The 27,055-nt window shown below is 42.3% G+C and overlaps 2 protein-coding genes across 5 annotated transcripts; one reads left to right on the top strand and one right to left on the bottom strand.

Moving 5' to 3' along the window:
* Positions 1-786: 786 nt before the first annotated feature.
* Positions 787-18,552, bottom strand: LOC121719496. Of its 4 annotated transcripts, XM_042105198.1 has the most exons (10): positions 18,492-18,552; positions 17,574-17,684; positions 4,016-4,132; positions 3,630-3,824; positions 3,103-3,351; positions 2,687-3,007; positions 2,427-2,522; positions 2,151-2,252; positions 1,492-1,541; positions 787-1,161 (listed from the first exon to the last, which is right to left on the bottom strand). In XM_042105198.1, exons 4-10 carry the CDS (start codon positions 3,667-3,669, stop codon positions 874-876), a joined length of 1,146 nt encoding a protein of 381 aa, XP_041961132.1. In that variant the 5' UTR covers positions 3,670-3,824; positions 4,016-4,132; positions 17,574-17,684; positions 18,492-18,552; the 3' UTR covers positions 787-873. The 4 variants fall into 4 exon arrangements, with proteins under 4 accessions (XP_041961132.1, XP_041961133.1, XP_041961130.1 ...); XM_042105199.1 differs by lacking the exons at positions 17,574-17,684; positions 18,492-18,552 and adding an exon at positions 17,269-17,376; XM_042105196.1 differs by lacking the exons at positions 4,016-4,132; positions 17,574-17,684; positions 18,492-18,552 and having other exon boundaries at positions 3,630-3,961.
* LOC121718472 lies at positions 10,232-17,679 on the top strand. Its single transcript, XM_042103485.1, has 7 exons — positions 10,232-10,287; positions 11,461-11,514; positions 16,503-16,571; positions 16,736-17,081; positions 17,176-17,458; positions 17,553-17,589; positions 17,673-17,679. The coding sequence occupies exons 1-7, from the start codon at positions 10,232-10,234 to the stop codon at positions 17,677-17,679; spliced, it is 852 nt and encodes a 283-aa protein (XP_041959419.1).
* Positions 18,553-27,055: the final 8,503 nt, after the last annotated feature.

Genomic DNA, 27,055 nt, shown 5'->3' on the forward strand with positions numbered 1-27,055 from the left:
ACGCAAACATGCACACAATTCAAGAATTTCTCAGAATTATGAACAGGCAAGATGGGGGTGGGGTTGTATAAAATACATTTTACATGTGAAATCTATGAACTAATCATGCTTTGGTACTTGTTGTCTAGCAGATACCAGTGAGAATTGACTGTGCATTTGCAATTTAGTGAGACAGTTAGAATCATATATGCCTTTCAGCGTGATTTATTTTTGTGGAAAAAATGTGCTGGACTGGGCGGCGGTCATATTTTGTACCGGTACATCTAGTTTAATTAAGCATTATTTACTTTTTATTATAGGCTGCGCAATTGTGCAAATGTGTATGACTGCTTCAGCCTCTCGCAAGCTCAAAAGAGGGCAGCATGTGACTGAGCTTGAGAGCGACGTGAGACCCGTAGTGTAAATATTAACTTTCAGTGTTTTACTATGTCTTTGTAAATTAGGCCTACGTTTAATTAAAAAGTGTTTCTTGCGTGCGTTCATTCTCTCATTCTCCAAAATGTTCTTGTTCTAAACGTTTCAAACATGCGCAAAACTGATGAACCCAGCATCGGTGCGTCGCATAAATTAAAACACAAATTGAAGCAACACTGACCATTGGACAATCCTACTAGCATAGCGCTCTTGAATCTTTGATAACAGCATCCTGAAATAACTACATTTTGTGACCCATTTGCATGTGATTTACTATATATTCTGCTGGTTGCTTCAATAAAATTTCACTGCTGAAAAATAAGAGCAATTTATTATTTATTAAAAACATTAACACAGCACATGATGACTGTTTTATTTGTGTTATTGTGAAAGGAAAATAGTTGCAATAAGCTGGAACAAATTTTAGCAGAACAATTATTTACGTATGAGGAGCTCAGCTCACAGTTGTATAATCACAGGAGAGTCCATCATTACATTGTGTGCCAGAGTTGTAATTTGGGGATTCTTCTGGAATGTGACAGAGGCAAAGCCAGGGTCTTCAGAAGGATCTGCAGGTAACTGCACCATTGAGTATGTAGGGTCACCCCCAGGGCTTGTGGGTAATTGGACAGTCGAGTAGGTCGGGTTACTGGAGGGGTTTGTGGGTAGTTGAGCCAGGGCGTAGATAGTGTTGGGTCCAGATGCTGAGATGGTGGTGTCCTGAATCTCTTCATACACATGATCTGTCTGATACAAGGAGAACAGAAAATAAGTGTTATATGATGTGAGAGTTGGTGTTCACAAACATAAGAACACAAACATATTTACTTCAAGTTATACAGGGTTAATGACAATAATATCAAAGATGCATTGATATGAACAGGAAAAGTGTATTGGTTGAATGAATCGTATTGTTGAGTATGATTTGATTTTTGTAACACAACTATAAATATGAAATTATCTGTTATGTATGTTTTGTGAGGTGCAATGAAATATGTCTATGGATGAATTTATTAATTACGGTGCATGATGGACTGCTGACAAAAAATGTCATCAAAGACCCTTAGTTCTACTTACTGCTGTCTTGTTGCCTTGTTGAACAGTGTCCCCATGGTTTGAGGACAGGTCTAATCTCACACACACACACACAAAGATAGAGAGAGAGAGAGATAAAGAGAGAGAGAGAGACAGAGATAAATACTCAAATGTTGCTTTTACACAAAATAATATTGAGAGATTTGTGCAATTTTGTGCTTTGTGGCTATATATGTATTAATATGGTCTGACACATTTTTCAAATTGTGTACTAAACTATACAGTGTTGTATGAATGCAACTATGCATGTGTATGAATTGTTGCAGTGCATTTCATGTGAACTCCATTAGAGGAAGTGTCTATAGTGTCACCTCCAGCTAAGGGTCAGGTTCAACTGTCTGAACATATGTTGGGGGACCTTTAGCTTTACTGTAATAAAAAAAATAAAACCCTCACAACCCTGTTGTGGACTTGCTTATGAGGTGTCTACAGATAGGAAAGAGAGAAAGGGGGTGTAATGGGTAGCAATTGAGATTGAGAGAATGAGAGTGGAACGAGAGGACAGTGATGGGGGGGGGGGGGGGGGTATTTTCTCACCTCTGCCCATGAGAGAGAGAGAGAGAGAAGAGGAGGAATATTTTCTCACCTCTGTCCCTGAGGGAGAGAGAGAGAGAGAGAAAGGAGGAGGAATATTTTCTCACCTCTGCCACTGCTCTTCCTGTACTTTACCCAAAAGAAGAGAGCGATTCCACACAGCGCCACCATCACCAGGGTCAGGAAGACAGAGAGAACCACAGAAGAACCTGCAGAAGAACATCACACAGTGAGAGCAGAAGGTACCGCAGGTGTCAAGTAACACAGTGCCAGGGGATTAAAGAACTCCTCATGAATTGGAAGCTAACTCCTCATGAATTGGAAGCTAAAGTGAACAAGTTCATAGATCATATGCTTAAACAATTACCATGTCAAAGTCTTACCAATATTGTTTGGTGTTGCTGTAGATGGGGCAGTTGCTACCTTAGAGACTGGGCTAGATGTTGTCCTAGATGATGAACTGGTTGAAGATGCGGAATCTAAAAGTATAGAAATATATTTATTATAATTTACAGTATTGACATTTAATGTATAATGCACAGGGTGTGAGCCAGAGCTAATGCGCTAGCATTGTGTGTAGCATTTACATTTCAATATGCCCTTTCAAATGTAGTTTTTTCAATTATTGAAATGTTCCTCATACATGTAACATCAAGCTGTATTGTCCGGTAAAGGCTGACGTAGGTCAGGGTTTTGAGTGTGACGTTTAGTGCACACCAGTAGACCTCAGCATCCCCTTTGGTAAGGTTCTTGATGGTGACCATAAAGTCATTTTTCTCTATTCCATCAGTAACAGAGTACTTGTCACTGATATCACTTGGGTACAGCTGACTGCAAGTTAAACTGTTTGCTCCCTTGCAGAGAAACTTGTGCCTGCCATCAGACTTCTCTGGGAAGTCACAGGTGAAGTCAACACTGCCACCAACAGCACGTTGCAGTTTCTGATTGTGACCAGAAGAGGGCACTGAGGGTTAAAACATTGAAGACCATTAGGTATAATCCTCCATACACAACGTGTGTGTGTGTACAGCTTTCACCAAAAAGTTGAGAACCACTGACCTGGGAGCACTTCTAAAGCCACTTCTTTGCCTTTACACATGTATTCACACTTTCTTTGGTCTAGTGAATGCATTAAAATTGTTACTAATTTTCCAGTAGGTGTCTTCGTGCAATGCCTTGATACATTTTTACACTTGTCACACACGTCACACTTGTCACTCTTTCTGTCAAATCTGATAGTTCCACCGCTGTATGCTGAGATGTCATCATCATCATCATCATCATCATCATCGTCGTCTCCGTTTACTCCTACAGTGTAAGTGTTAAATGCTGTCATTTGATAAATCTGAGCCTTTTAAGGCTGAAATTCAACACACTCAAAAATGTGTTTTTTTAATCTCAGTAGTATATATTAATAAACATGCCCTGGTCATCAGTTGCTAATTCTTACAGAACATTCATGTATAAATGATAAATGATAAATGATTCATGTGTAAATGATCATGATAAATGCCTGAAGTTTATATTTCAGCAGAACACAATTTGAGACCACAAGTCAAACACAATAGCAGGTGTAGTAGCAATACCTGAGAGCAGGCAGGTGAGGAGAACAAAAACAATCTTCATTCCGTCCACTGAGTTAAGACACTGGGCCACCAGGCAGAGAGAAGTCAAAGATGGCCAAACACGGTAGTGCTGCCGATGATCTAATGGTCTATTACTGGTGTGCACAGAATCATGATCTGTCTCTGTGGTATTGTCATTTCCTCTGTGTATAGAAACTGCAGAAGACATGTAGGCAGTAGAAACATGTAAAGGCAGTAGGGTAGTATTGGAATAACTTAAATCACAAGACGAAATAGAATGGTATTAGCAAAATGGCAACATACTATATAGTATAGTCTAGTTTAATGTGATGTTCAGATATGTGAACACTGGTCTTTGTCTCTTACCAATAGCACCAAAGACTTACCTTACACCCTAAAGGTTCATTCGTAACATGGTTCTTTTGGTGTCCATTTTGTCATAGCCCAAAATAAAAGACTCCACACAACCACAGCTTCCCTCTTCTCTGATGCGTCACCACTCTCTGAAAGCAGAAACAGAGATGGTTAAAGATAAAAGGAGAGTAAAAACAGACAGCTTCAACCCTCCTCCCATGTTCCTAGTCAAGCCATGTCCTGTTAAAGCATTCTGTCGCTGCATGAGTGGAATGTCGCTGCATGAGTCGCATGAGTTGTGCAAGCCCAGCATATACTACTGTACATTCAACTGAATAACACAAAACAATTATTTGTTTCCTTTCAAAAAATGTGCCAAATATGGACACCATTTTCTGGTTCCTGAAAGATAACATTATGACATTTGCCGTAACTGTTTTATGTTTGAGCATACAGTATTTGACTCACATCTACTGTATGCTCAGTTCACAGGCATTGACACACGCAAATGCTAAAAAAAAACCTGGTGTTTGTACTCATAGTCCTGGATCTGTTGGGCTTGGACCGAACCATAAACATTTCCAGACTAATCAACATGTTTCCTTAGAAAGAGGGAACGGGTATCATTTGAAAATATAGCCGCAAGCGGCAATGGCGGGCCCGAGCACCTGCGGGCCGCAACCCGTGACTTTTCGGAATCCAACGAAGCACTGACGTGGCGCGTTTGTGAAATGTACATATTTGATGCGTGAGCTATTTACCACAAACATTTTGTGATCTATCGTGCAACGGATGTGGGATGGTGGGGAAGGGGGTGCATTATCCCCCTTCATGTTTGCCTTAACACTGTTTCATGCTTCTGCGTCTACTCCATGCAATGGATATGCAGTTGCCTTGACTGCTGTTCTGAAATATTAATCTTATTTGTTTGGCCGTTTCCTACTTAGATTTTGTAAAATACACAGTAGCCTAATACATAAATATGTATTATATAATTGTATAATACAATTGATATTATCTACTAATGTCTGTATGTGTGTCTGTCTGTGTGTGTGTCAGGGATGAAAATTAGCCACCCGTCCCCCAACAAATGTGGGTAGTTTGTATTTGGTGAACTTACCAGCCACTGTGGCGGGTAAATAGAGCTAGCATAGCCTACCACAAATAGTCAGATCCGGTCTAATTTTTATTTTTTCTTATTGACGTTTAAAAATAAGAAAGTGTCTGTAGGGATCATGTAACATTACCAGCCTATAAGGGTAAATCACGCTGATTTGAAGTTCTACAACAACTACCAGTTAGCCACCACCCGTAGCACAGCCTATAGTCACTGGTGCCAGGGGCGTCACTAGACCTTATTCACTGGGGCACGTGCCTTAGTAAAAGTCTACAGTGCCCCAGTAAAATTCTAGCGCGGCTCTAGCTGGAAACGGCATTCATGAGCGCATCTCCGTGCCTGCTTTAATCATGGCTCGAGCCTGTCACTTACCAGCCAATTAAAAAAAACAAGTAAAAACAAGTGTTTCATTGTACACACACACACATACACAGTCATCACATCAATTTGAGCACAGAGTAAGTCGTCCCATTTTAATGTTACAACAAATTCACAACTTGTTTGACAGTAAAAATTACAAGTTGATCGCTGTTAGAGTATGCTGCCCACATAATTAGCATCTGTTTTTCAATGCTTAGCGTCATTGTAGCCTAAATTTAGCAACGGTTTACCAGCTTATGCTGTCTCCCTCACACACACACTCACATCATGCGTAGGTTGCATGCACACATGCATGCGCACAATTAATAATGATTTATACATATACTGTAGAGAGTCCCATAAAAGTAATCTACTGGTTGTGAAGCTGTCCTACTGTAAAACTATAAACATAGCCTTCTGATAAACTATTCAGAGATGGACATCAGAAAATTCTTCCTGAACAGAGGCAGAGGGAGAGGAACAGTGAGGAGAGATGAGGAGGACGAGGGAGGTATTATAATTGCCCACATTAACGGTAACACACATTTATGCTGGTAATAGCCAGTGCTGTGATATGATCAGTGGTTTAATGGCAATCAGAGTAGCCAATTCTGTGTAGATTATTATAGGCTACATTGGCAAATTATCACCAAAAGTCAGTATGAAGGTTTTAGTAGGCTATTTAAGTACAAATAACTGTAGTGTTGCCAGGATGACTGATAGGACCCTTGCCGGGGAGGGAAGTATATCTCAATTTTAAATAAAAAATAAGCTTTCCTTGTGTTAGTAGGAACGCCTATTAAATTCATGCAGTGAGTATAGCCTCCTGAGAACCAATCCATAGACCTATATGTAGTGGACATAAGTTCTAGAAGCATACCCCTTTACCCCTTTGAGCTATTCTATCAATTCCTGTGGTCTTTTCTAATGATATATCATGTGATTGGCTGGGTTGCTGGGAACCTCCTCTGCCTGGTTCTCAAAAATGGTTGACATCAAAACAAGCAAATTTTATGGAAGGAGGAGAGATAAGTCAAATAGTGTCTTCTTATTAAGCATTCATTATAATGGCAATATATGGTCTTGTTAATGAAAATGTCAGGAATTATATGATTAATTTTGAAAGAAGTTAAGTTATTTACATTTTGAAATAATAGTGACTTTATGAATGTCCATTATAATGGACACTAGGACCAAAATATTTTGATTTTTTGGGAAATTTAGGAGATCATTTGTATAGGATGAATGAGGGGGGGGTCAGATTTGGAGCTCTCAGGTGATGAGTGAGTGAAACAGAGATGAGGACTATGAACCTGTGCCTCAAGAAGATAGCGAGGAAGAGTAAGACTAAAAAATGAATTATCGCAGATGAAAGAAAAACATGAAAATGAAATTAACAATCCAGAAAAAAGAAATACAACTGTCCAAAAAGGCAAATAAAGTAGTCTAGAAGGATAAATAACATTTCCCTTATATTTGGTTAAGTTTACCCTTAATATAATACCCAGAGGTGGGACCAAGTCACTGTTTGGCAAGTCACAAGTAAGTCCCAAGTCTTAGCACTCAAGTCCAAGTCAAGTCCCAAGTAAATACAGAGAAGGGCAAGTCGAGTCCAAGTCCAAGTCTCATCAAAGCCAAGTCGAGTCCAAGTCCAAGTCCCAATCTTTTTCAAGTCCTGAACAAGTCATCAGGTACTCTTCACTTAATAATGGCATTATTAGACTATCGATCATAATTTTAACACTTCCATCTAATCCACAGATTTTTTTTTATAAATACAGATTAAAATATGTTCAATGTTTCTGTCTTGAAATCTTTTACGATATATGCATGCGCATACAATATACACATGTGCATACCTGAGTAATCTGTACAAAACGGATAGCTACATGACAAATATATATATTGTTTTTCCAAATTGCGGAGCACACTGTAAGTATGAGTAATAATTTGACTGATGGCATTTCACTGCGCTAGGCCACAGATTTGCCTGCAAACAATTTATTAGGCTGTCTGCCAGTGGCGACTCATAAGGGAAGCCAAGGTCAACACTTTTATATTATTTAAATGATAATAATTACACAGTAATTTTGTTTTAAAGTATTCATTTCTTAAGAAATACTACACATTTGATGCTGTTTATCTCATTTGTAAATGGTGCACTGTCACTTTAAGCCCATTGTGTGCCACTGTCCACACATTCTCATAATGATCTTTTTTTTACCAGCTCCATTCCTATGGCTAGTCCACAAACTCAAACATTGTTTGTGCCACATGTATAGCACAATATTAACAATGATAAGCATGATATTAAGTTGGCACAAACAGCTTTCATTCATTTGGAAATAGATGCATGTATGACATGATGCTTGCTTGACATTTTCTGTTTGCAATTAAATGTGAATTATGAGCCTGGTAGCCAGTAGCCACCTAGCTAGCTGAGTGGAATGCGTTTCAATCGGCATATCAATGTGCTTCATGTAAACAAATTATTGAATAGGCCTACTTCAAGACTCACCATTTCCATTACACAAAGGCAAAGACAACTCTTCATATTCTTGTCCACTTTCCAAATCACAGTGAGTGCAGCCTATGTCATAGTGACCTGGATCTCATAGTTTATAACAGTAGTGAGAACCGGATAAATCCGCAATTTCCCCTAATCTCGTATTTGTTGCCTTCATGATTTCCTTTTATACGTTTCTTATATTTAAAAGAAAATATCAATCACCATCAACAATGACAAGCCAGCTGGAACCTGCCACTCGTTTTCTCTCCCTCTCGTGCGTGCTTAGATGGGGTTCTCAATTAAATGCAGTAGGCTAGCATAAGTTCAAGTTGGATCTTAATGGAGAGGACTCGAAAAGTATCATCTTTATGTAACATGCTGTTGGTGCATTTTGACATTTTAAACGTTCTCTAACAAGAGTGCAAATCAGTTTGCAGTAAAGCTACTAGTTATTGGCTAAATGTTGGTCGTTTCTCTGTCTCTTGGTGCCCTACACACAGTGCGTAACGCATGTGGGGGTAGCGGCAGCACTGAACTATGCTCTGGACTGGCCGCTTGTCTCCGCTATTTTTTTTTTTTTTTAGTCGCGAAGGGAAAGCATCTCTGGGGTGACTGGTCCATGATCAGGAAATTTAGTTTTTGACTCGAGACATGTCAAGTCGTCACAAGTCAAAGAGGCAAAGTCCGAGTCAAGTCTCGAGTGAATAGTATTCAAGTCCAAGTCGAGTCGCAAGTCATGCCGAATTTTATCAAGTCAAGTCTGAAGTCATTAAAATCATGACTCGAGTCTGACTCGAGTCCAAGTCATGTGACTCGAGTCCACATGTCTGATAATACCACTAACAGCATAATTTGTCCATTTTTGTCTATTTTCATGGCTACCATTTCATAGTAAAACGGTCCTTTTGTCCACCAAAGGGGGACATGCTATAAAAATTTTAATAAAAAAAAAAAAAACAATTGTAAGATGTTTTTTAATCCTAAATAGAAAGGAAATCACAAAAAAAAAGAAATTGTTGGACACTTTTTTTTCTTGGTTCCCAGGAGGATAGGGCTACTTATGCCTATGTGTTTGAATGTTGCTGGATAGTGGCTGCTACAACAATTGAGGGAGAGAGTGCTGGAGGAGGAGGAGAAGGAAGAGAAGAAGGTCAAAGAGAAGGAGAAGAGAGGGGAGAAAGAGTACAGGCTGGACAGTCCAGTACCAGGCAGGGGGAGGAGGAGGAGGAGGAGAGAGACAGGCAAGAAACGGATGAGGACATCATGGGGGCTGGACGTAAAACTATTCAGAGTATGGAGGAGGATGTCTGTGACCTAGGGGAGATATGTGATGGTCCAAATTAGCCCAATACCCACAAAACTGGTTTGGGATGAAAAAACGATCGTTCAATTCCAGCTGGTTTGTAATGTTTTCTTGGTTGGAGTACTCTGTGGCAACAGATGCAACTTTCTGTTTTTCATGCAGAATGTTTGGAAAAGATGTGAAACATGACAAGTTTGTTACCACCGGACTGACTAATTGGAAGAAAGCTCTTGATCTCTTTAGAGAGCATGAGAAAACACCTGCCCATAAAGCAAGTGTAACCCGTGTAATCATTGGTTAAGTTGTCATAACTTTAAAATCTTATCTACTTCTGGGGTGCACCACACTGTTATCACATGACATCCCACTGATTGACGATCGGCCTATAAGGCAAAGGTTTAGACGCATCCCTCCTTCTGATTATGAGGCTGTTAAAGCCCCCCTGTGTAACGTTTTCAGTTGTTTGTTAACAAAATCAACATTTTCCATTCATAAATGTGGCCTCATTCATGTTTAATTACCACCACCACCAATTCGAAGCATACCTATTGGCTTAGAAATCCTCATTTAAATCTACATAGCACAGGGGAGGCTAGCCAAATATGTGCGCCATTTTAAAACAACGATGGCTAGCAAGGGACATATGAGAAATACAGCTCCGCCTTTGGCGATTTTTACGTTGTGTGGCAGCGCAGGCCTAATGGAAACACGGAGGTCACGCGTGAAACACAGGTGTCGCGGCTACTAGTCGTCATTACGCCAGCAGATTTGAAGACGAAGGATCAGAAATTAGAAGAAGACCTTGAAGGATGGAGGACCATACATATTCACTTCGTCAGGATAGTGAGTCATCTATTTCGCCGAGAAAAAGAAGGAGGTTGTTGAGAAGAGAACGTGACCGGCAACATAAAAAAAACAGAATAAACATTGGCGGTGCTTTTCAAAGATGGAAGGAGCTAATGAAAGAGAAGGAGTTTCAACGAGAAGCCGAAGTCGCCTGCTTCCTTCTGGACAGGTAGGTGAACAATATTAAAGTCCTTTGTGTGTCTTACATGGCTAATTGAATATATTTACTGGCCCCAATTGTATACGGAGTAGCCTAATAGCCTACTAGTAGCCACGTTATTTATTTCGCGTTCCGTTTAGGCCAATGTGTGTTTGCAAGGCGACAATACTTTCATAACGGTTGTTTGTGTTTGTAATAAATGAGCGAAAATCATATGACCGCCTTAGGTTAACCCTCAAATGTCATAAATTGTAATTGTATTGTCTCAAAGAGAAGTTAGTTGGCTTAGTCAGTGAAGGTGAACCTCAATGCAAATTGAGGTGTTTTGACACCCTCCTCCTTGGAATGGGGGATGGGTTTGGCGAGCCAGATAAGATGAAGGCAGTGGTAGCATACGACATGAAAAGTTTGACTGATGTTACGTTGGCCTAATTTCATTACAAGTTGTTCTCATGTTGCATAATAGGCTATGCCATGAGCTGCAATGAACTGAATATGGCTGCTAATGCCAGATATTTATAATGTTGTTGTTTTTTCCAGTTATGAGAATTTATAATGTTGTTGTTTTTTCCAGTTATGAGAGAGCTCTTGCCATCCCCACATCTACTACGTTGTAATTGTTTTCATTAATGCTTTTTTGTGTGTCTTTGATCTGTCAATATGCTCTGTTATAGATATGTGAGCGTACGTGTCTATATTTTCGTATATGTGTATGTATGTACTGTGCGCATGCATATATGTGTCTCTGTATGTATATATGTATATATGTGGATATGAAGATGTATGCTTGTTGTATATATGTGTATATGTATGTATTTTTAGGGAATGGGAGCTGGTGGGGGAAGGGGGCTGTATGTGAGTGAATGTGTATGTTGTATTGTACTGTACTGTAGTATCTTGTCCTTGTACCTTTGTCTTTGTCCAGTCCTATCGAGGACCCTCTCGAAAATGAGATGCCACATCTCAAGAGGCATTCCTCTTTAAATAAATAATAACTCCCATGAAAGGAAAACGTCAAGTTTTACCTGCTCCGGCCTTGTCCAGCATTTCAAGTGGGACTGACCGGCAAGTCATTACATGAAAACAATTTTCTTGATTTTTATCTCAGTCTGTCCTAGTTCTAGTGAAAGTACTCGATTAAACGTGTACCATGTTGGTGCCATGTTCTGTTATGGTTTTCAGAGAAGAGCATCTGAGTGCCATTGCCGAAGCACCAATGGAAAGCCCTGAGCAAAGGTAATGCATAAGCAGTCATACTGCAGTCATACATAACTACCTAAACTTCCAAACTTATCTATCTTAAATCTCCTTGTTACCATCTACTTTCTACGGATTTACTGGCTACCGATTATATCTCGTGAACAAACTCTTGCATAAACTGTTGTTGCTCGAGGCTTTGGATTATCGGACTCTATAACCTTGATCGTCAAACTTTTCTGTCAAACGTTAACGTTAAACGTGGGCTGCAAATAATACCGGGCCAAGGAAACGATATCTGGAAGAAGAAAGCATCAAATTCCTTCTAACGTCTCTCAAAACTAGTGACTCAATATAAAAGTGAGATCTTCTCAGATTACTTACCCGCTACCTGTGTTCGAGTTATCAAGGAACTGCACGATATCGCTGTTGCTAGTCAACTAGCAAACAAACGTTTAAAAAACAGTTGACACCGGCGAGCCCTCGCCGCGACACGATGCCTCCCCTCAGCTGTGCACCAGGCTGCGACTCATGCGTCCTTCTCAGCGAAAAGATAGTGGAACTCGAAGCCAGAATAGCGACCCTCCATCAGATTGAGAAGGATGAACAGTTCCTCGACACCATTCTCTCCGTAAGTAACGTTACCTCTCTTACACACACAAATGCCAGATGCCCTGATTTCACTCTGTCCTCCAATACTTTAACCATGCCATGCACTAATGCAACTTCTGTCCCTGTTGCCTCTCCCCGGCCTCTGCTGAGAACCAAGCCTGCTCTGCTGGCCAGCTCCACTCCACACCAGCCTGAGCCATGGCGTAGAAGCAAGCATCACAAGCACGGCAGACGGTCCGGACGGCACCCAGGCCCAGCCCAACCTATACGACTGGAAAATCGCTATGCCATTCTGACCGAGGATGAGGAGCCCCTCCAGCCCCGAGACAACCATCCTGGTCCCTCCTCAAAGTCGGCGCCCCCCCGACCCCCTCCTCCCCGGACCTCATCAACCTCCACCCTGGTCATCGGCAGTTCCATGGTTAGAGACCTCTGCATTCCCCCATCATGTAGCGGTCCCTCCAAGGTCTACTGCTTCCCTGGTGCCAAGGTCCTTGACATCCAGCAGAAACTCCCAAGCATCCTGGCCCGCCACACCAAGGTCAACAACATCATCGTACACGTGGGCACGAACGACATCAGAGATAAGCAGTCAGTAGCACTGCAGGAAAACTACAAAACTCTCATCACCACTCTGATGGGCACAGAAAAACGCTTTGTCATCTCTGGGCCTCTCCCTACCTACAGAAAAGGTGCTGAGAGATGGTCCAGACTGTTCGATCTCCACACCTGGCTCAAACGCTACTGCGCTTCCCTAAGCATCCCCTATGTCAACAACTGGGGCTTGTTCTGGGAGAGGCCCAGTATGCTGAAGCGTGATGGTCTCCACCCAAACCAACATGGAGCCAGGCTACTCTCTGACAACATAGCGTCCACACTGAGACATTGACATTCTGTAGAAAATATTACAGATTCACGCCCCCCAGGTATTGATTCGAATGGCATTATACATGTGGATGAGTCTGAGAATGTTTTCTGCAGGGTAACATACAATACTACTACCATAGATCAAGCTGTGTCATGCAATAGCATGACTTATGCTTGCTTATAGTTCTATTCCAACGTTGATTTCTACCCAACGTATAGTAAAAAGAAAAGACAAATTTAAAACTAGAAACCTAACAAATATTCTTTCCATACCTCAGCATATTCCTCAAAAGCCAGAGGCATTTTCAGCTAACATGGGTTTACTAAATATAGGTGCACTTACTACCAAAACCTTTGCAATCAATGATTTTATTAGTGAAAAAAAATTGGATTTTCTGTTTCTTGTTGAAACCTGGCTGACTTCAGACAGCGAAGCTGTTCTTGTTGAGACTTGTCCCCCAAATTATAATTTCTTCCACTCAATTAGACAAGGCAAACGAGGTGGTGGAATTGCCTCCATTCTCTCAAACAAATATAGTTGCACACGAGTCAACTTTGGCGAATTCGCTTCCTTTGAGTATATTGCCCTCACTCTGAAGGCTGACCCAGCTGTACTTCTATTAACCTTATACCGCCCTCCTAAACTATGGACTGGCTTTCTCGACCAGTTTTCTGAACTTATGTCGCTCATCATCACTAGCTATGATCGGATAATTGTAAATGGCGACTTCAATATTCATGTCAATAAGACAACTGATGCTAAAGCCAGTAAGTTCCTTAATGTGTTGGACAGTTTAGAGCTAAAGCAGCATGTTACAGGACCCACCCACAACCTTGGCAACACCCTCGATCTAGTCATTTCCAGAGGGATAGAAGTCACAGACTTATCAGTAAATGATATAAATATGTCTGATCATCATTGTGTATCTTTTAATATTGTACTACATACTCCAAAAATTCATCCCGAAATTGCAATCAAATCGCGACTCTTGGACATTAGAGCAGAACAGCAGTTCATAGCTCTTATAGACTCCATAAATTTAGATATTTTACATCATCCCATTGATCAAATGGTAGAGGCTCTCAATCGTGAATTAGGCGCTCTGCTTGACAGAGTGGCACCCTTAAAGACTAAAAAAAGGCCCTGTAGCAAACTGACACCTTGGATGAACGAAAATATCCATGATCTAAAAAGATCATGTAGGAAAGCTGAGAGAACATGGAGAAAAACTAAGTTACAGGTTCACCGTGCCATTCTAAAAGAAAAAATTGCAAATTATAATAGAGCTATTCGGAATGAGAGGAGGAACCACTTCTCTAAGGTAATTGCTGAAAACAGTGGAAACTCTAGGGTGTTGTTCTCTACCATTGATAGGCTATTGCATCAAACACCTTTTGATACACTCAGGCATCCTCTCTAAGATGTGAAGAATTTGCAGACTTCTTCAAAAACAAAGTCATTTCTATAAGGGAGGCTATTGGTAACACAAGTAATATGTTTGATAGTACACCCAAAAACAGCCCCCCAAAATTAAGGTCCTTTAGCACTATTACTCAATCTGAGCTTGGTAAAATTATAACTCAAACCGGCTCCTCAACATGTGTTTTAGATCCAATCCCTACTACATTCCTCAAAAAAGTATATGATGGCTTAGCTCCCTTTTTTCTCAAGGTAATAAATACCTCATTAGAAACAGGTATATTTCCAACTGCTTTTAAAACCGCTGTTGTGAAACCTTTACTTAAAAAGTCAAATCTTGACCATACCAATCTGAGCAACTACAGGCCTATATCAAATCTATCGTTTTTGAGCAAAGTACTTGAAAAAGTTGTTTGTAATCAGTTAAATACCTTCCTCAACGAAAACAGTATCCTTGAAAAATTCCAATCAGGTTTTAGATCAAATCACAGCACAGAAACGGCTCTAGTAAAAATAGTCAATGATCTCAGACTAGCTACCGACTCAAACAAAGTCTCAATCCTTATTCTTCTGGATTTGAGTGCGGCATTCGACACCATTGATCATAGCATCCTAATTCACCGCCTTGCGAAGTGGGTGGGTCTCTCTGATAATGCTCTAAACTGGTTTCAAACCTACATTACTGGCAGAGATTTTTATATCAGTCTAGGAGATCATGTATCTGAAAAACATGACTTGCCTTTTGGTGTGGCCCAGGGGAGCTGCCTTGGTCCCCTGCTATTTTCTCTATATATGCTTCCATTGGGAAACGTCATAAGTCAACATAATGTAAACTTCCACAGCTACGCAGATGATACCCAATTGTATCTTTCTGTTGAGCCAACTAACCCAGATGGCCTTTGCTCCCTCACTGCATGCCTAACCTCCATTAATCAGTGGATGAGCAAAAACTTTTTGAAACTAAATGATGACAAAACAGAGGTACTTCTGGTTGGACCAAAACTAAAGCGAGATATTATTCTTAGTAATCTGGGGAACTTGGCACACCAGGTCAAACCAAAAGTAACAAGCCTCGGTGTCATCTTAGATGCAGAGTTAAGTTTTAAGCCCCATATCAGTAAAGTTACTCAGACAGCCTATTTCCACTTGAGAAACATTGCCAAAGTGCGGCCCTTTTTAACTCAACAAGATGCAGAAAAACGAATTCACGCCTTTATCACTAGCAGGTTAGACTACTGCAATGCACTTTTCACTGGTCTTCCCAAAAAACATCTAAAGAAATTGGCACTCATACAGAACTCTGCGGCTAGACTTTTAACTAAGACTAAGAAGAGAGAACACATCACCCCTGTGTTGGCTGAACTGCACTGGCTCCCTATTTCCTATAGAATTGATTTTAAGGTTATGTTAATTACTTACAAAGCTCTGAATGGCATAGCACCTTCATATATCTCTGAGCTTTTAATACCTTATCAACCACAAAGGAAACTTAGATCATCCAATTCTAATCTTTTAATCGTACCCAAAGTGCTCCACAAACAAAGTGGAGAAGCTGCGTTTATCCATTATGCCCCCAAACTATGGAACACCCTGCCTCTGTACATCAAGCAGGCGAGTTCAGTAAATATTTTTAAAAAAGATCTGAAAACATACCTGTACAGGAAAGCTTTTAGTTAACTCATCTTATCCTGTAGACTACATTTTCAGATTATTCTACATCTGCTACTATTGGAGGGCGCAGCCAGCCAGAAGCAGATGGGCTCCCCCTATTAAGTCAGGTTCTGCTCAAGGTTTCTTCCTGGAATATGGGAGTTTTTCCTTGCCACAGTTGCCATATGGCGTGCTTGTGGGGGGTAAGAGGGTTAAGGCTGCCAGTCTTATGACGTCATTTTCTATATTTTTGATATGTTGCTGAGCATATCATAAACAGCAAAGAAAAGTGATTGATAATGACTGACTGACTACTATTGTGTTACATGCTTCAAATGTAAAGCACTTTGAGCTGCATTCTGTGTATGAAAGGTGCTATACAAATAAAGCTTTATTATTACTTTATTATAACATATGTTGTCTCTTGCATGTTTCTCAAACATTGGTCCAACTTTTTATGTTTATATTTTTTTCAAAGCTTGCATGACATGAGTCTTGCTGAAGCGGACATGGACGAGAATGTCTTCAATGACCCCATGAACAGTGTGTAAGTAGCACTACCTACTGACTTCTATTGCTACTTTTGTGGTGTAGTCATATCTTAATATATCGTAATATCTTTACGGTGAGTTATTATTTGTATTCGTTTCCTCTGTCTTTGTGTCATCTCTTTACAGTTTTCACACAATTGTTATGTTTTGCCCCCCCCAGATTGGGTGGTGCACTAAAGGGAGCACAGCACATTCACAACCTTCCAATTATCGGACTTGACGAGACTGTGCATGACCTGCCCTCCAATGAAGACCGTCCTGATGAGCTCTTGCCCAACCTTGAGATGCCAATTTTGCCAGACCCTGAGAAGGTCCTCTGTGAAGACGATATCATTGGTGTGAAAGCAGCAATAACTTATGAGAACAGCATGAAGCAGCTGGTCACCTTTTTAGCTCTGCCTGTAGACAGATGCACTGGCGTTCTCAGGACGGGTCAAGTGTGTGACAGTGTTGCCCCCTTTCACACAAACATCTCCTTCAAGGGCACAGCAATGAGCGTGGAATGGGTAAGCCTTGACGGGTCACATCTTGTTTGAACTCTATGGTACCATACAGCACTGCACATGCCATGGGCATTTACTACTTTTTTCTGACTTTTAGATCTGCCCCAATGGACACTGCCTATGGAGGTGGAACTCTCAGCCTCTCTTTAAATTTGGTATGCAAGCCTGGGACTTTCTCCTTTCCACCAACCTGCTGCTCGCTGGAAACAACTATGCCAAAGTTGCTCTCCTGTTCAAATACATGAACATGGGCATGGTGAACCCAAACACCTTCTTCACCATCCAGGATACCTACTGTGTTGACACAGTAAAAGAATTCTGGGAAGAGCAGAGGTCTGAGGTCATCAGTCAACTTCAGGGAAAAGATGTGGTTCTTCTAAGTATGTATTTATGGCGGGACACCATGGCAGTAAGTACATGTAAGCATTTGTCATGTATAAAGAAAGAATTTAGAATTTTGCCCTCTTTTTGTAGGTGACGGCAGAAATGACTCACCAGGGCACTGTGCACAGTATTGTAGCTCATGTAGCAACCATAGACAAACGGCAGACCTTGTGGAACTCCAACATCATGGAGAAGGAGGGTTTTATTCAGACTGTAGACAAGCTGTCAAAAGAAATGAAGGTAGTAGAGTTCTGCACAAATGCTCATCCCCAGATCGCAGCCCTTTTGAGTAAGTGGTCATCTCATAACATTATGATTACACGTTTTGAAATGCTGACAGGTTTTCTAAAATAACATGATCCCCACACCACAGATCCAGACAAAGGCAGATTCAAAGATCTTGGAATTCACCACAGTCTGGACATGTGGCATGGTGCCAAAAATCTGGCTAAAAGAATTTCCACTGTAAGTGGTATGCATGGTCATTCTGATCAAAAGCATCTTATTTCATGTTTCATGTGCAGTAGAGGTAGCAGGCCCCCATGCCCATGGTGTATGCGAAGTGCTTGTATCAATACTCATACTTTTCATTAAGTATTCTGTTTGGGTACCTAAAGTAAATAAATGTGTATTACTGTCAAGTTACAAGATACTAATAGTACACAGGACATTCACTCTCACACAAAACTGTACTGGCACAATGGAAACAAAAATATTTTAGTCACTGTGGTAAGGTGTATGATTTACTAAGTAGCACACCCACAAGAAGACATTCGGTAATATCAATTCTATCTGTTATGCAATTCATGGGTTTCATCAGGTCCATTTACACAGGTGTATTAATCAAGCACCATGCAGTCTACATTCATAATCGAGGTGCTTGATTTTATACACCTGTGGAAAGTGACCTGAAGAAATCCATGAATTGACTTTCCCAAACATTGACGAGCACATAAGAACCTGTATTAGCCTACTAGAAAAAGACTTCAAGAAACTAACTAGCACAACAATAAAAGTTAGATCACAAACCTTTGCTTCTAACGTGATGACCTAATGTAGGCTAGAAAGCTGTGTAGCCTGACATGAGGATGTGCTCTGGAAGACATACAAAACACTAAGTAAACAGCAAGTAATCAAACAAAACATCATTGTAGGCCTACAAAGGTCAATGTAATAATGGCAAGAAGACATAAATTAGACTGAAGTGTAAATACCTGAGCTCTAGTGATAGCAACTTAGCCTAATAGTGCACGGGTATTGTGTTTTTGATTTTCCCTGTTCAGACTAGAACAATACCCGTACTTAGTTGAGCATAAGATATTGTTGCTAATATTATTATTTGTGGTTTAACACTTAGGTTAGAAGATTATAGGTTCAACAAGCTAAATATCTGGGTAGTGTGGTCAGTTTCTTATGAGTGTAGCTTCTAGCTACACCAGGCACGTAACTGAAGCATTCCATTCGCGTTATGTACTGCAACAATTAGCTTCCAATAGGCCTAATCAATGGAAGTAGCTACACCTGGCGTGTTAGTGGCCTGTAGGTTACGTTCGGGAAAATAGACCATTCCTCTAATGGATTTTACCAGAGCCCTTCCTATTAGACATTCTCTGATTTTACACGTCGCGAACAGAACACTTCAGTTACGTGCCTGGTGTAGCTTCCTGTAATATAGGCTAGCCTAAGCCTAGCTTGTACCCTTTTCATGCATGCTAACGTGAAGAATATGAACATGCTATTTTGTAACAGACGTTAGGTGGAAAAGTTTGTTTGTACTTACAGCCTGTGGTCGATCATCATGACGGTACAGAACCAGGTTTTCAGAACATCGATGCAAAACCACTTTCTAACTGTAGGCAGTGAGTATGGTCGAAATGATTGGAACACAGAACTACAGTAATGTTGCACTACTTCGGTGGTGGTGTTCCAACGATAAATCCGAACCATTTCTTCCTCAACTCATGTTTCTAAGGCAAGACATGCAACATTGATGTGTTATTGCCACAAATAACACAGGCATGATTTTTTTCCGCCATGTTAGCAACTTGCTGTTAACTCCTACTAGCTGCAGAGAGACAATCCCCTAGCCGCAAAATCTTCCAGTCTTCCTGTAGGCGGTCACAAGCCAAGGTGGGCGAGGCCATGAATAATCAGTTTCCCTTCGGCCTCATTGGGAAGGGCTCTTTCTGATTTGCTTGTTTTTCCGTGTATTTTCTTTCAATGGCTAATGCGGGCAATGGGGGTAGAAGATCATTTTCACGTACAGCATGCATATGCAACTTGGAGTGAGCTATAGTATTTCGAAAGTAACAAGTATTAAAAGGTTTCTCAGTGAATGAGACCTTTAATGTTATTTTAGTTGTTGCCATGAAGCTCCATGACTTGTCCATGACTCTATTGACTATTACACAATTACATAAGTCATTGTGTAATAATTTAATTATTTTGTATTTGTTTGTTTTATTTTGCTCAGGCACTTTGGATTGGAGTCCTTCACCATGTCTGCAACGTTCACACCTGGGAATTGGGAAGCTGCCAACATGACCATCTTGAAGTCCTGCAGGAGAAGAAGTCACTTGTTGGTATCATCATGAACAAGCGCTGGCTGAAGGTCGTAGCCAAATATCTGCGCTTCAGGTAAAGTATTGGGACATGTTTGTCTAAGTTTTACAGCTAGCTCGGTCATGTATGTGCCTGTCTCAGATTTTTTTTTATTCATCCAGATCGACTGCACACCTAGAATCATGCCAAAACCATATTTTGATGTACGCCAGCAAACGTCAAGCCTTCACTCCCCGTGTGTATGAGGCAAGAGTTCTTCTCGCAGCTATAGACTACAAGTCTATTAGTTTCAAAAGGAAGTACAACAAAAACGCCAGAAGGTACAGTGTGTATGCAGTGAAATGTGATAAAGACTACAAGTACATTCCAAAGCTGCAAGCAAGAATTGTCAAAAAAAGATTGACGAGCCGAGTTGGGATGCCTCGTACAAGGACTCTGCGAGCAGATGATCCCAGAAGGTTAGGTCTTGTGCCCCCCGTCCAGCCACCATGTACATGTTTTTACTGTAGCTCGTAACTGTTTGTTGTATGAACATGGCTAATGGCACTGTACTTCTTTTACAGAGTCTGCTTTCCAAGCAGCTCCTGACCGGGAATGATCATTGTGGGTCCAATTACTCACCATGGGTCCAATCACTGCTCAATGTGGCACCAGTAAATATTTTCCTCAAATACTGAAGTGATGGACATTTTTTTGTGTAAATAATTAATCATAGATGTGTGTAAATAGTAATAAATCCATATTGCATTTGCATATTGCCTCTAGCATTTTTCTATTTCATTGACTTTTCAAAGTGGTAAATCACTTCAGCACCTTCTGTTACCTTTTTTTTATCTTGTCTTTATTGTGTAGCCTAAAATAAACAACACTGACAGGGTGTTACCAGCCAACAACAAATCTTTTATTCTTTCTCACAAACTTAAAAAAATACAAAATAGAAAATAAAAATGCAACAATGGTATGAACTATTTACAGAAATGTACAACTTAGACACTCGGAACATATCCGGTGTATTGACCCTGAGGGTCAGGGAATGTATCCCTTATCTTAGCAACGCAGCAGCTTGGGATAACCCTCCTGTTCCCCTGGCCCAGTGACCCATGCTGCCAGAAAATAAAATGACGGTAAGCAGCATATCTAAATTCTCTGTTGTCATCACCCGGCTCCCTAATCTGGCCTAATGCAGTGAGGTCTGCTCTGTACTGTCTGTGGATCCTTAGAAAGCCTTCCTCCAGGCAGTACTGTCTAAAGTGTGGCAGAAGGCTCACACAGTGTGCAGGGTCTTGACCACAGCATTTGCGTTCCCTGTCAGTTGGCATGTCCCTGCAATGGCTACAGGTGCACCATGGAACACCTGGTACCTCCGCAGATGTGGGGGCACCATGCCGGCGTTGATGCTCCAGCAAGACGTCAAACACAAGGCCTGGCTGCCTTTCCAACAGTTGAGATGTAAGATGGCGGTGGTCCTCCAGGCTCATTTCCTGCAGAAGGCTCTGAAAAAAGAATAAGATTTGGTTGTACAGGTTGGATGTTTGTAGACAGGCAATGCAGTATAAATGGTCAGCTATTTACCAATGATGATGAAAGAAATTGATAATGAATAAATGTATGTGTATATCTGTAGATTTAATTTCTATCAAGTTATCAAGTGCCTGGGAAACCAATATGCTATTGGATAGCCCAATAGGAGATATATTTGTTTCTCAGGCACTCATAGAGACTAGGCTACGTTATGACTAAGTTAGAGCATTGTGCACAGATTGAGCTCAGAATGGGCCAAACGATTGCCAATACTGTTGACACTGTATACTGTACATTAGTATACAAACCTCTGTCGCTTCTCTTCTTTGTCTACGGAGGTCTTTCACTCTCTCCTCGTCTACTCTTGAAGGCGTCCGTCTTGTTGTCCTTCGGACGTGCACGGCTCTGGTTCTCTCTGTAACCCCTCTTGTAGAGGCCGCTGCTCTTTGCTGTGGGACTTGACTTGATGCCGCTCTCCTTTGCCTAGTTTGAACACCCTCAACTCTTTCCTCTTCTCTCGGAGATGCCCGGTGTTCCCTGCCTAACGCTCCACTGCCTCTGTTCTGTCTTCGCACTCTCCCTCTCCCTGTGTCTACCGTCGTCGAATCAACAGATGATGATCTCTGGCTCTGCATGCAAAGAAGTACCCGTCCCGACAAATAACATGATGTATAATAGCTAGCAAGCTCATTGCGCGATCGTTGAAAAATATAACCACTTTGGTAACATAGCTTGGATTCATCTGCAGAATTGCTAGCTGATGTGTAATATAGTAGCCTACCAAAATTGCAACGATCTAACGTTAGCATTATTATTTACTGTCTTACATAAACGCTATTGCAGAATTACATACCAAATGATAACATTCAATGTCGAACATTACCACTTTGGTAACTTTGGCTTGGATTCATCTGCAGAATTGCTAGCTGCAGTGAACAACATAGTAGCCGACTAAAATTGCAACGACCTACCATTATTATTTACTGCCTTGCATAAACGCTATTGCAGAATTACATACCAAATGATTACATTCAATGTCGTCAAATCAAACATTAGCTAAACTAACAAACCTCATCAACCGAAGGAACATCTGACGACGAGGTCGTGGTGGACATCTTCGTTTTTTGATGTGCGACGGCTACCGTAGTTCTAAAATGAGGCGGCGCTAGAAATGTTGGTTGCAATATAACACCTAACCACTAGATGGGAGAAGTTCTTACACAGGGAGGCTTTAAGGCCCATATCCGTCAACTGCTGGATAGCCAGGTTATCCAAGAGAGTTGCAGCCCTTTTGCCTCCCCCATTGTGTTAGTAAAGAAGAAAGATGGCAGTTTGAGGATGTATGTCGATTACAGACAGCTCAATAGCAGAACACGCAAGGATGCTTTCCCCCTGCCTCGGATCGAGGAAACTTTGGACTCTTTGTCTGGGGCCCAGTGGTTCTCAACCATTGACCTTTCCAGTGGGTATCACCAAATCCCAGTGACAGAAAGTGACCGCCCTAAAACTGCATTCTGTACACCCTTCGGGCTCTTTGAATTTAATAGAATGCCCTTTGGGTTGTGCAACGCCCCCAGCTCATTCCAACGGCTTATGGAACGGATATTTGGAGACCAGAATGGCCAGTCACTATGGTTTTATTTAGATGATATTATAATTTTTTCCTCTGATGCAGATGAACACCTGAAACACCTAGAGCTGGTGCTGGGACGGTTCCCGAGAGAGGGAATTAAGGCTAAGTTGGAAAAGTGCTGCTTTTTCCGAAAAGAAGTCCGTTACCTTGGACATCTCATCTCCCCTGATGGTGTTTCCACAGATCCAGAGAAAGTCTCTACGGTTGCCAACTGGCCAAGGCCTAGGAACACTCAGGAACTGCGATCCTTCCTGGGTTTTGCCAGCTACTACCGGCGTTTTGTGGAGAAATTTGCAAAGCTGGCGGCCCCTCTCCATCGCTTGGTAGCTGCACAGGGCGGAACCAAGGGTCGAAGGAATCAGAGATCTAGCCTGGATGATGTTTGGTCGGACGAGTGTGAGAGAACCTTTCAAGAATTGAAGGTACGGCTAGTTAGTGCTCCAACCCTACAAATTTCTCACTACCCTTCATTTTGGAAATAGATGCAAGTCATCAAGGATTGGGGGCAGTGCTCTCGCAGGAGCAAGATGGGAGAATTCGTCCGGTGGCATATGCCAGTCGGAGCCTCAACCCGGCCGAAAAGAAGTATAGCTCCATGAAGTTGGAGTTTTTGGGGTTAAAATGGGCAATGACGGACACATTTCGGGAGTACCTTTGGGGTCAACAATGTGTTGTGTGGACAGACAATAACCCACTTAGCCATTTGAACACGGCCAAATTAGGTGCCACTGAACAAAGGTGGGTGGCAGAATTGGCAGCGTTTAATTTTATTGTCCGTTACAGACCAGGTCGCACCAACCAGAATGCAGACTCCCTGTCCCGGCAACAAGTTGAGCCCAGCTTGGACTTACCAGCAGTGATCTTTCCTGGAGGGGTGTTGCCAGCCCCTTTACAAGAGGCCATCTCAGGGAGTGGAAAAGCGGCGATACAGGCAGCCATCACAGTCCTCCCAAGCTGTTCCCCTGCAGACCTGAAGGAACTCCAGGAAATGGATCCCACCATTAGTGCTCTTCTTTCTTTCTGGCAGACAGGACATATGCCAAGCCGGACTGAACGAGAGGAACTGCCACAGACCACCCGAACATTGCTGCGGGAATGGGGTCGACTAGAAATGGTCAATGGCCTCCTGCACCGGAAGGTTTTCAGACCCGATGGAGGGGAGGGATGGTTGCAACTTGTGCTCCCAGAGTGTCTGAAGGAAGAGGTCCTGCATCAGCTCCATGATGCACAAGGCCACCAAGGCAATGAGCGGACAGCTGACCTGGTTCGTCAAAGGTGTTTCTGGCCAGGTATGGCCAGAGACATCAAGGAGTGGTGTGAACAATGTGCACGATGCACTCTCTCTAAACCTGGTCAGTCACATGGGAGGGGCCATTGGGCCATTTGTTGGCAAATAGGCCAAATGAGGTGTTAGCCATTGACTTCTAATTCCTAGAACCATCTCAAGATGGGTTGGAGCAGGTGTTGGTAATAACTGATGTCTTTTTTTAAATTCACCCAGGTCATACCCACTCGGGACCAGCGAGCATCCACTGTGGCCAGTGTCCTCATCAAGGAGTGGTTTTACCGGTTTGGTGTCCCAGCCAGGCTCCACTCTGATCAGGGTAGGTGCTTTGAAAGTGCTATTGTACACCAGCTGTGTGCTTTGTATAACATCCAAAAGACTCGCACCACACCATATCACCCACAAGGAAATGGGCAGTGCGAGCGCTTTAATCGCACCATGCATAATCTACTGCGCACCCTCTCAGCGGAACAGAAGAGCCATTGGCCACAGTACCTCCCGCAGTTGGTATTTAGCTACAATACTACAGTACACCAAACTACTGATGAGTCCCCACATTTTCTGATGTTTGGGCAAGAAGCCCGACTCCCTGTCGATTTTCTTTTAGGTAGGATCTCTGAGCCACGGAGAGGCACTGTTTGTGAGTGGGTCCAGGAACATCAAAGGCGGCTGGAAGTAGTCTTCAGCAGCGTGCGGGAGAGACTGAAATCTGCAGCTGAGAGTCGGAAAGCAAGGTATGACCTGAAGGCAACTTGTACCCCCTTGGAGGTGGGCCAGCAGGTATACCTTCGTGACCATTCGATGCGTGGCCGCAATAAGATCCAGGATGCCTGGTCTCCTGTGACCTACCAGGTGCAGCGAGCCCCTGCTCCAGGAGGAGTGGTATATACGGTGGCACCCATGCACAACTTGGACCAGATGCAACAGGTACACCGGACAATGATGAAGTGTATTCCATCCAGCAGATCCATCCCCCTGGAAGCAGAACAATCTGTAGGGCTACAAGTGCGAGACCGCATACCGGAGGTGTTGGAAGAAACCGAAGATCCAGTTCCAGGAGTGGTGGTAACCATGGCAGTCGCACCAGGGTTGGATCTGGTAATCTCATCCCCTCCTAGTACTTCCCCACTTGCCACATTGGAAGGCGACCCTGTAACCCAAAACTCCAGGCCGGGTGCCAGTGCAAGTATTCAACCTCCCCACACCCAGCCAACGTCTTCACTCAGCCCCGAAGGTCCCCGTCTGAGTATTCGACCAACCGCGGGACAGCATTCTAACCCACATCGGCTTCCAGCATCAGTGGGGAGTTTAGGCATGGGGGCTGCAACCTCTAGGGCGCCTGGCCTCAGTGGCCTCAATCACTTATGGTGAATTAATCGACGGGACATCGATTTATGTTGAGGGGGGAAGAATGTAACCCGTGAGTGATGTGGTTTACGTCACTCACTGGTTAAGTTGCCGTAACTTTAAAATCTTATCTACTTCCGGGGTGCCCGTGTTTACATTTTGGCCTAGCAAGACCTAAGCTACCTGCTACACACACCTGACGACACTTACACTGATTAGAGTAATTGCAGCCACACAATAAAACCAGGAAGCAGCCGTAACAGGGCTGCGTGTTCTGTCTTTCCACTTTACTCCGAGCTGTGGGGATTTAATGGAGATCCCGGCAAGGTTGGTCTGTTTGTGTTAAGATTCCCTTTTTTATAACATAACCTAACTGCATTGTACTTTCCTACAGTTGCGGGTATCCTCTGCGGTGTTCAGCTTCTGCGTGAGCGTTCACGGACATTGATAACGACTTGCTGTTATTCCGAGAGGGGCTACATATGTGCGTGTGCTGTGCGGATATTAAATGTAGGTACGGAAATGCAAGTATGGCGAACTGGTTCTTGAGTGGCACGCACTATACATGATTAACATTTTGATTCTGATGTATTGTGGCTGTGCTGTACTAATCTGTTTGGCTGTGTGTTTCAGGAGTTGCCATTGCTGTCTTGCCTGTTTCTGTTTGTTTAGTTTTATTTTATTTTTGTTTCTTTGTCAGTTATGGATGTGCGTCTTTACCTGTGATGCTAAGACAATGATTGGGCAATGATCGCTGTTTCTCTGCATAGGATTCCATCTGCACTCAGCTTGGGTACTGGCGGTCCAAATTCTTGGTTGCATTAGGCTAGTGTCATCTCTATTCTCTCTTTTTGTGTTAACAGAGCCTGTGAACGTGGTACTGGTGTTGGGATGCTGGGTTGTTCCCTTTCCTGCACTGCATGAGGTGAACTAGGCATAGAGCACCCCCATTCTATTTGGTAGTTTGCTGTGTAGCCGTATGTGTGTGTGTGTGTGTGACACATTTCAGATATTGGAGCACGTGGCGTGGTTGCTGTGTTGAACTTCCCACATTCTCCCTGCAATCAGGTAACCACTCTCGTGGGCTGTTAACCTGTTACTTAGTGTTGCTTATTATATGGGACCTGCCAGTACTTCAGCCTTTACTATTGCTTGCTGCTTATTGTTGTGAGGCCTTGTTTTTATCTTTTCATACTGGAATAAAGTTATTGCTATTGATGAATTTATCTTGCTTCAGTGTTTTAA

The sequence above is a fragment of the Alosa sapidissima genome, chromosome 9 (genome assembly GCF_018492685.1).
Source record: "Alosa sapidissima isolate fAloSap1 chromosome 9, fAloSap1.pri, whole genome shotgun sequence".
Taxonomy (NCBI): Eukaryota; Metazoa; Chordata; class Actinopteri; order Clupeiformes; family Clupeidae; genus Alosa; species Alosa sapidissima.

Excerpts from the sequence above, each read along its gene's own strand:
- LOC121719496 (XM_042105196.1), bottom strand. The coding sequence starts at position 3,837 with ATGTCTTCTGCAGTTTCTATACACAGAGGAAATGACAATACCACAGAG. Across the intron at positions 3,352-3,629 it reads CCTCACCTGCCTGCTCTCAG|GAGTAAACGGAGACGACGAT; the intron begins GTATTGCTACTA and ends CTTACACTGTAG. Across the intron at positions 1,542-2,150 it reads CAGGAAGAGCAGTGGCAGAG|ACCTGTCCTCAAACCATGGG; the intron begins GTGAGAAAATAT and ends GTGTGAGATTAG.
- LOC121718472 (XM_042103485.1), top strand. The coding sequence starts at position 10,232 with ATGAAAGAGAAGGAGTTTCAACGAGAAGCCGAAGTCGCCTGCTTCCTT. Across the intron at positions 17,082-17,175 it reads CAGCAATGAGCGTGGAATGG|ATCTGCCCCAATGGACACTG; the intron begins GTAAGCCTTGAC and ends TCTGACTTTTAG. Across the intron at positions 17,459-17,552 it reads AAAAGATGTGGTTCTTCTAA|GTGACGGCAGAAATGACTCA; the intron begins GTATGTATTTAT and ends CTCTTTTTGTAG.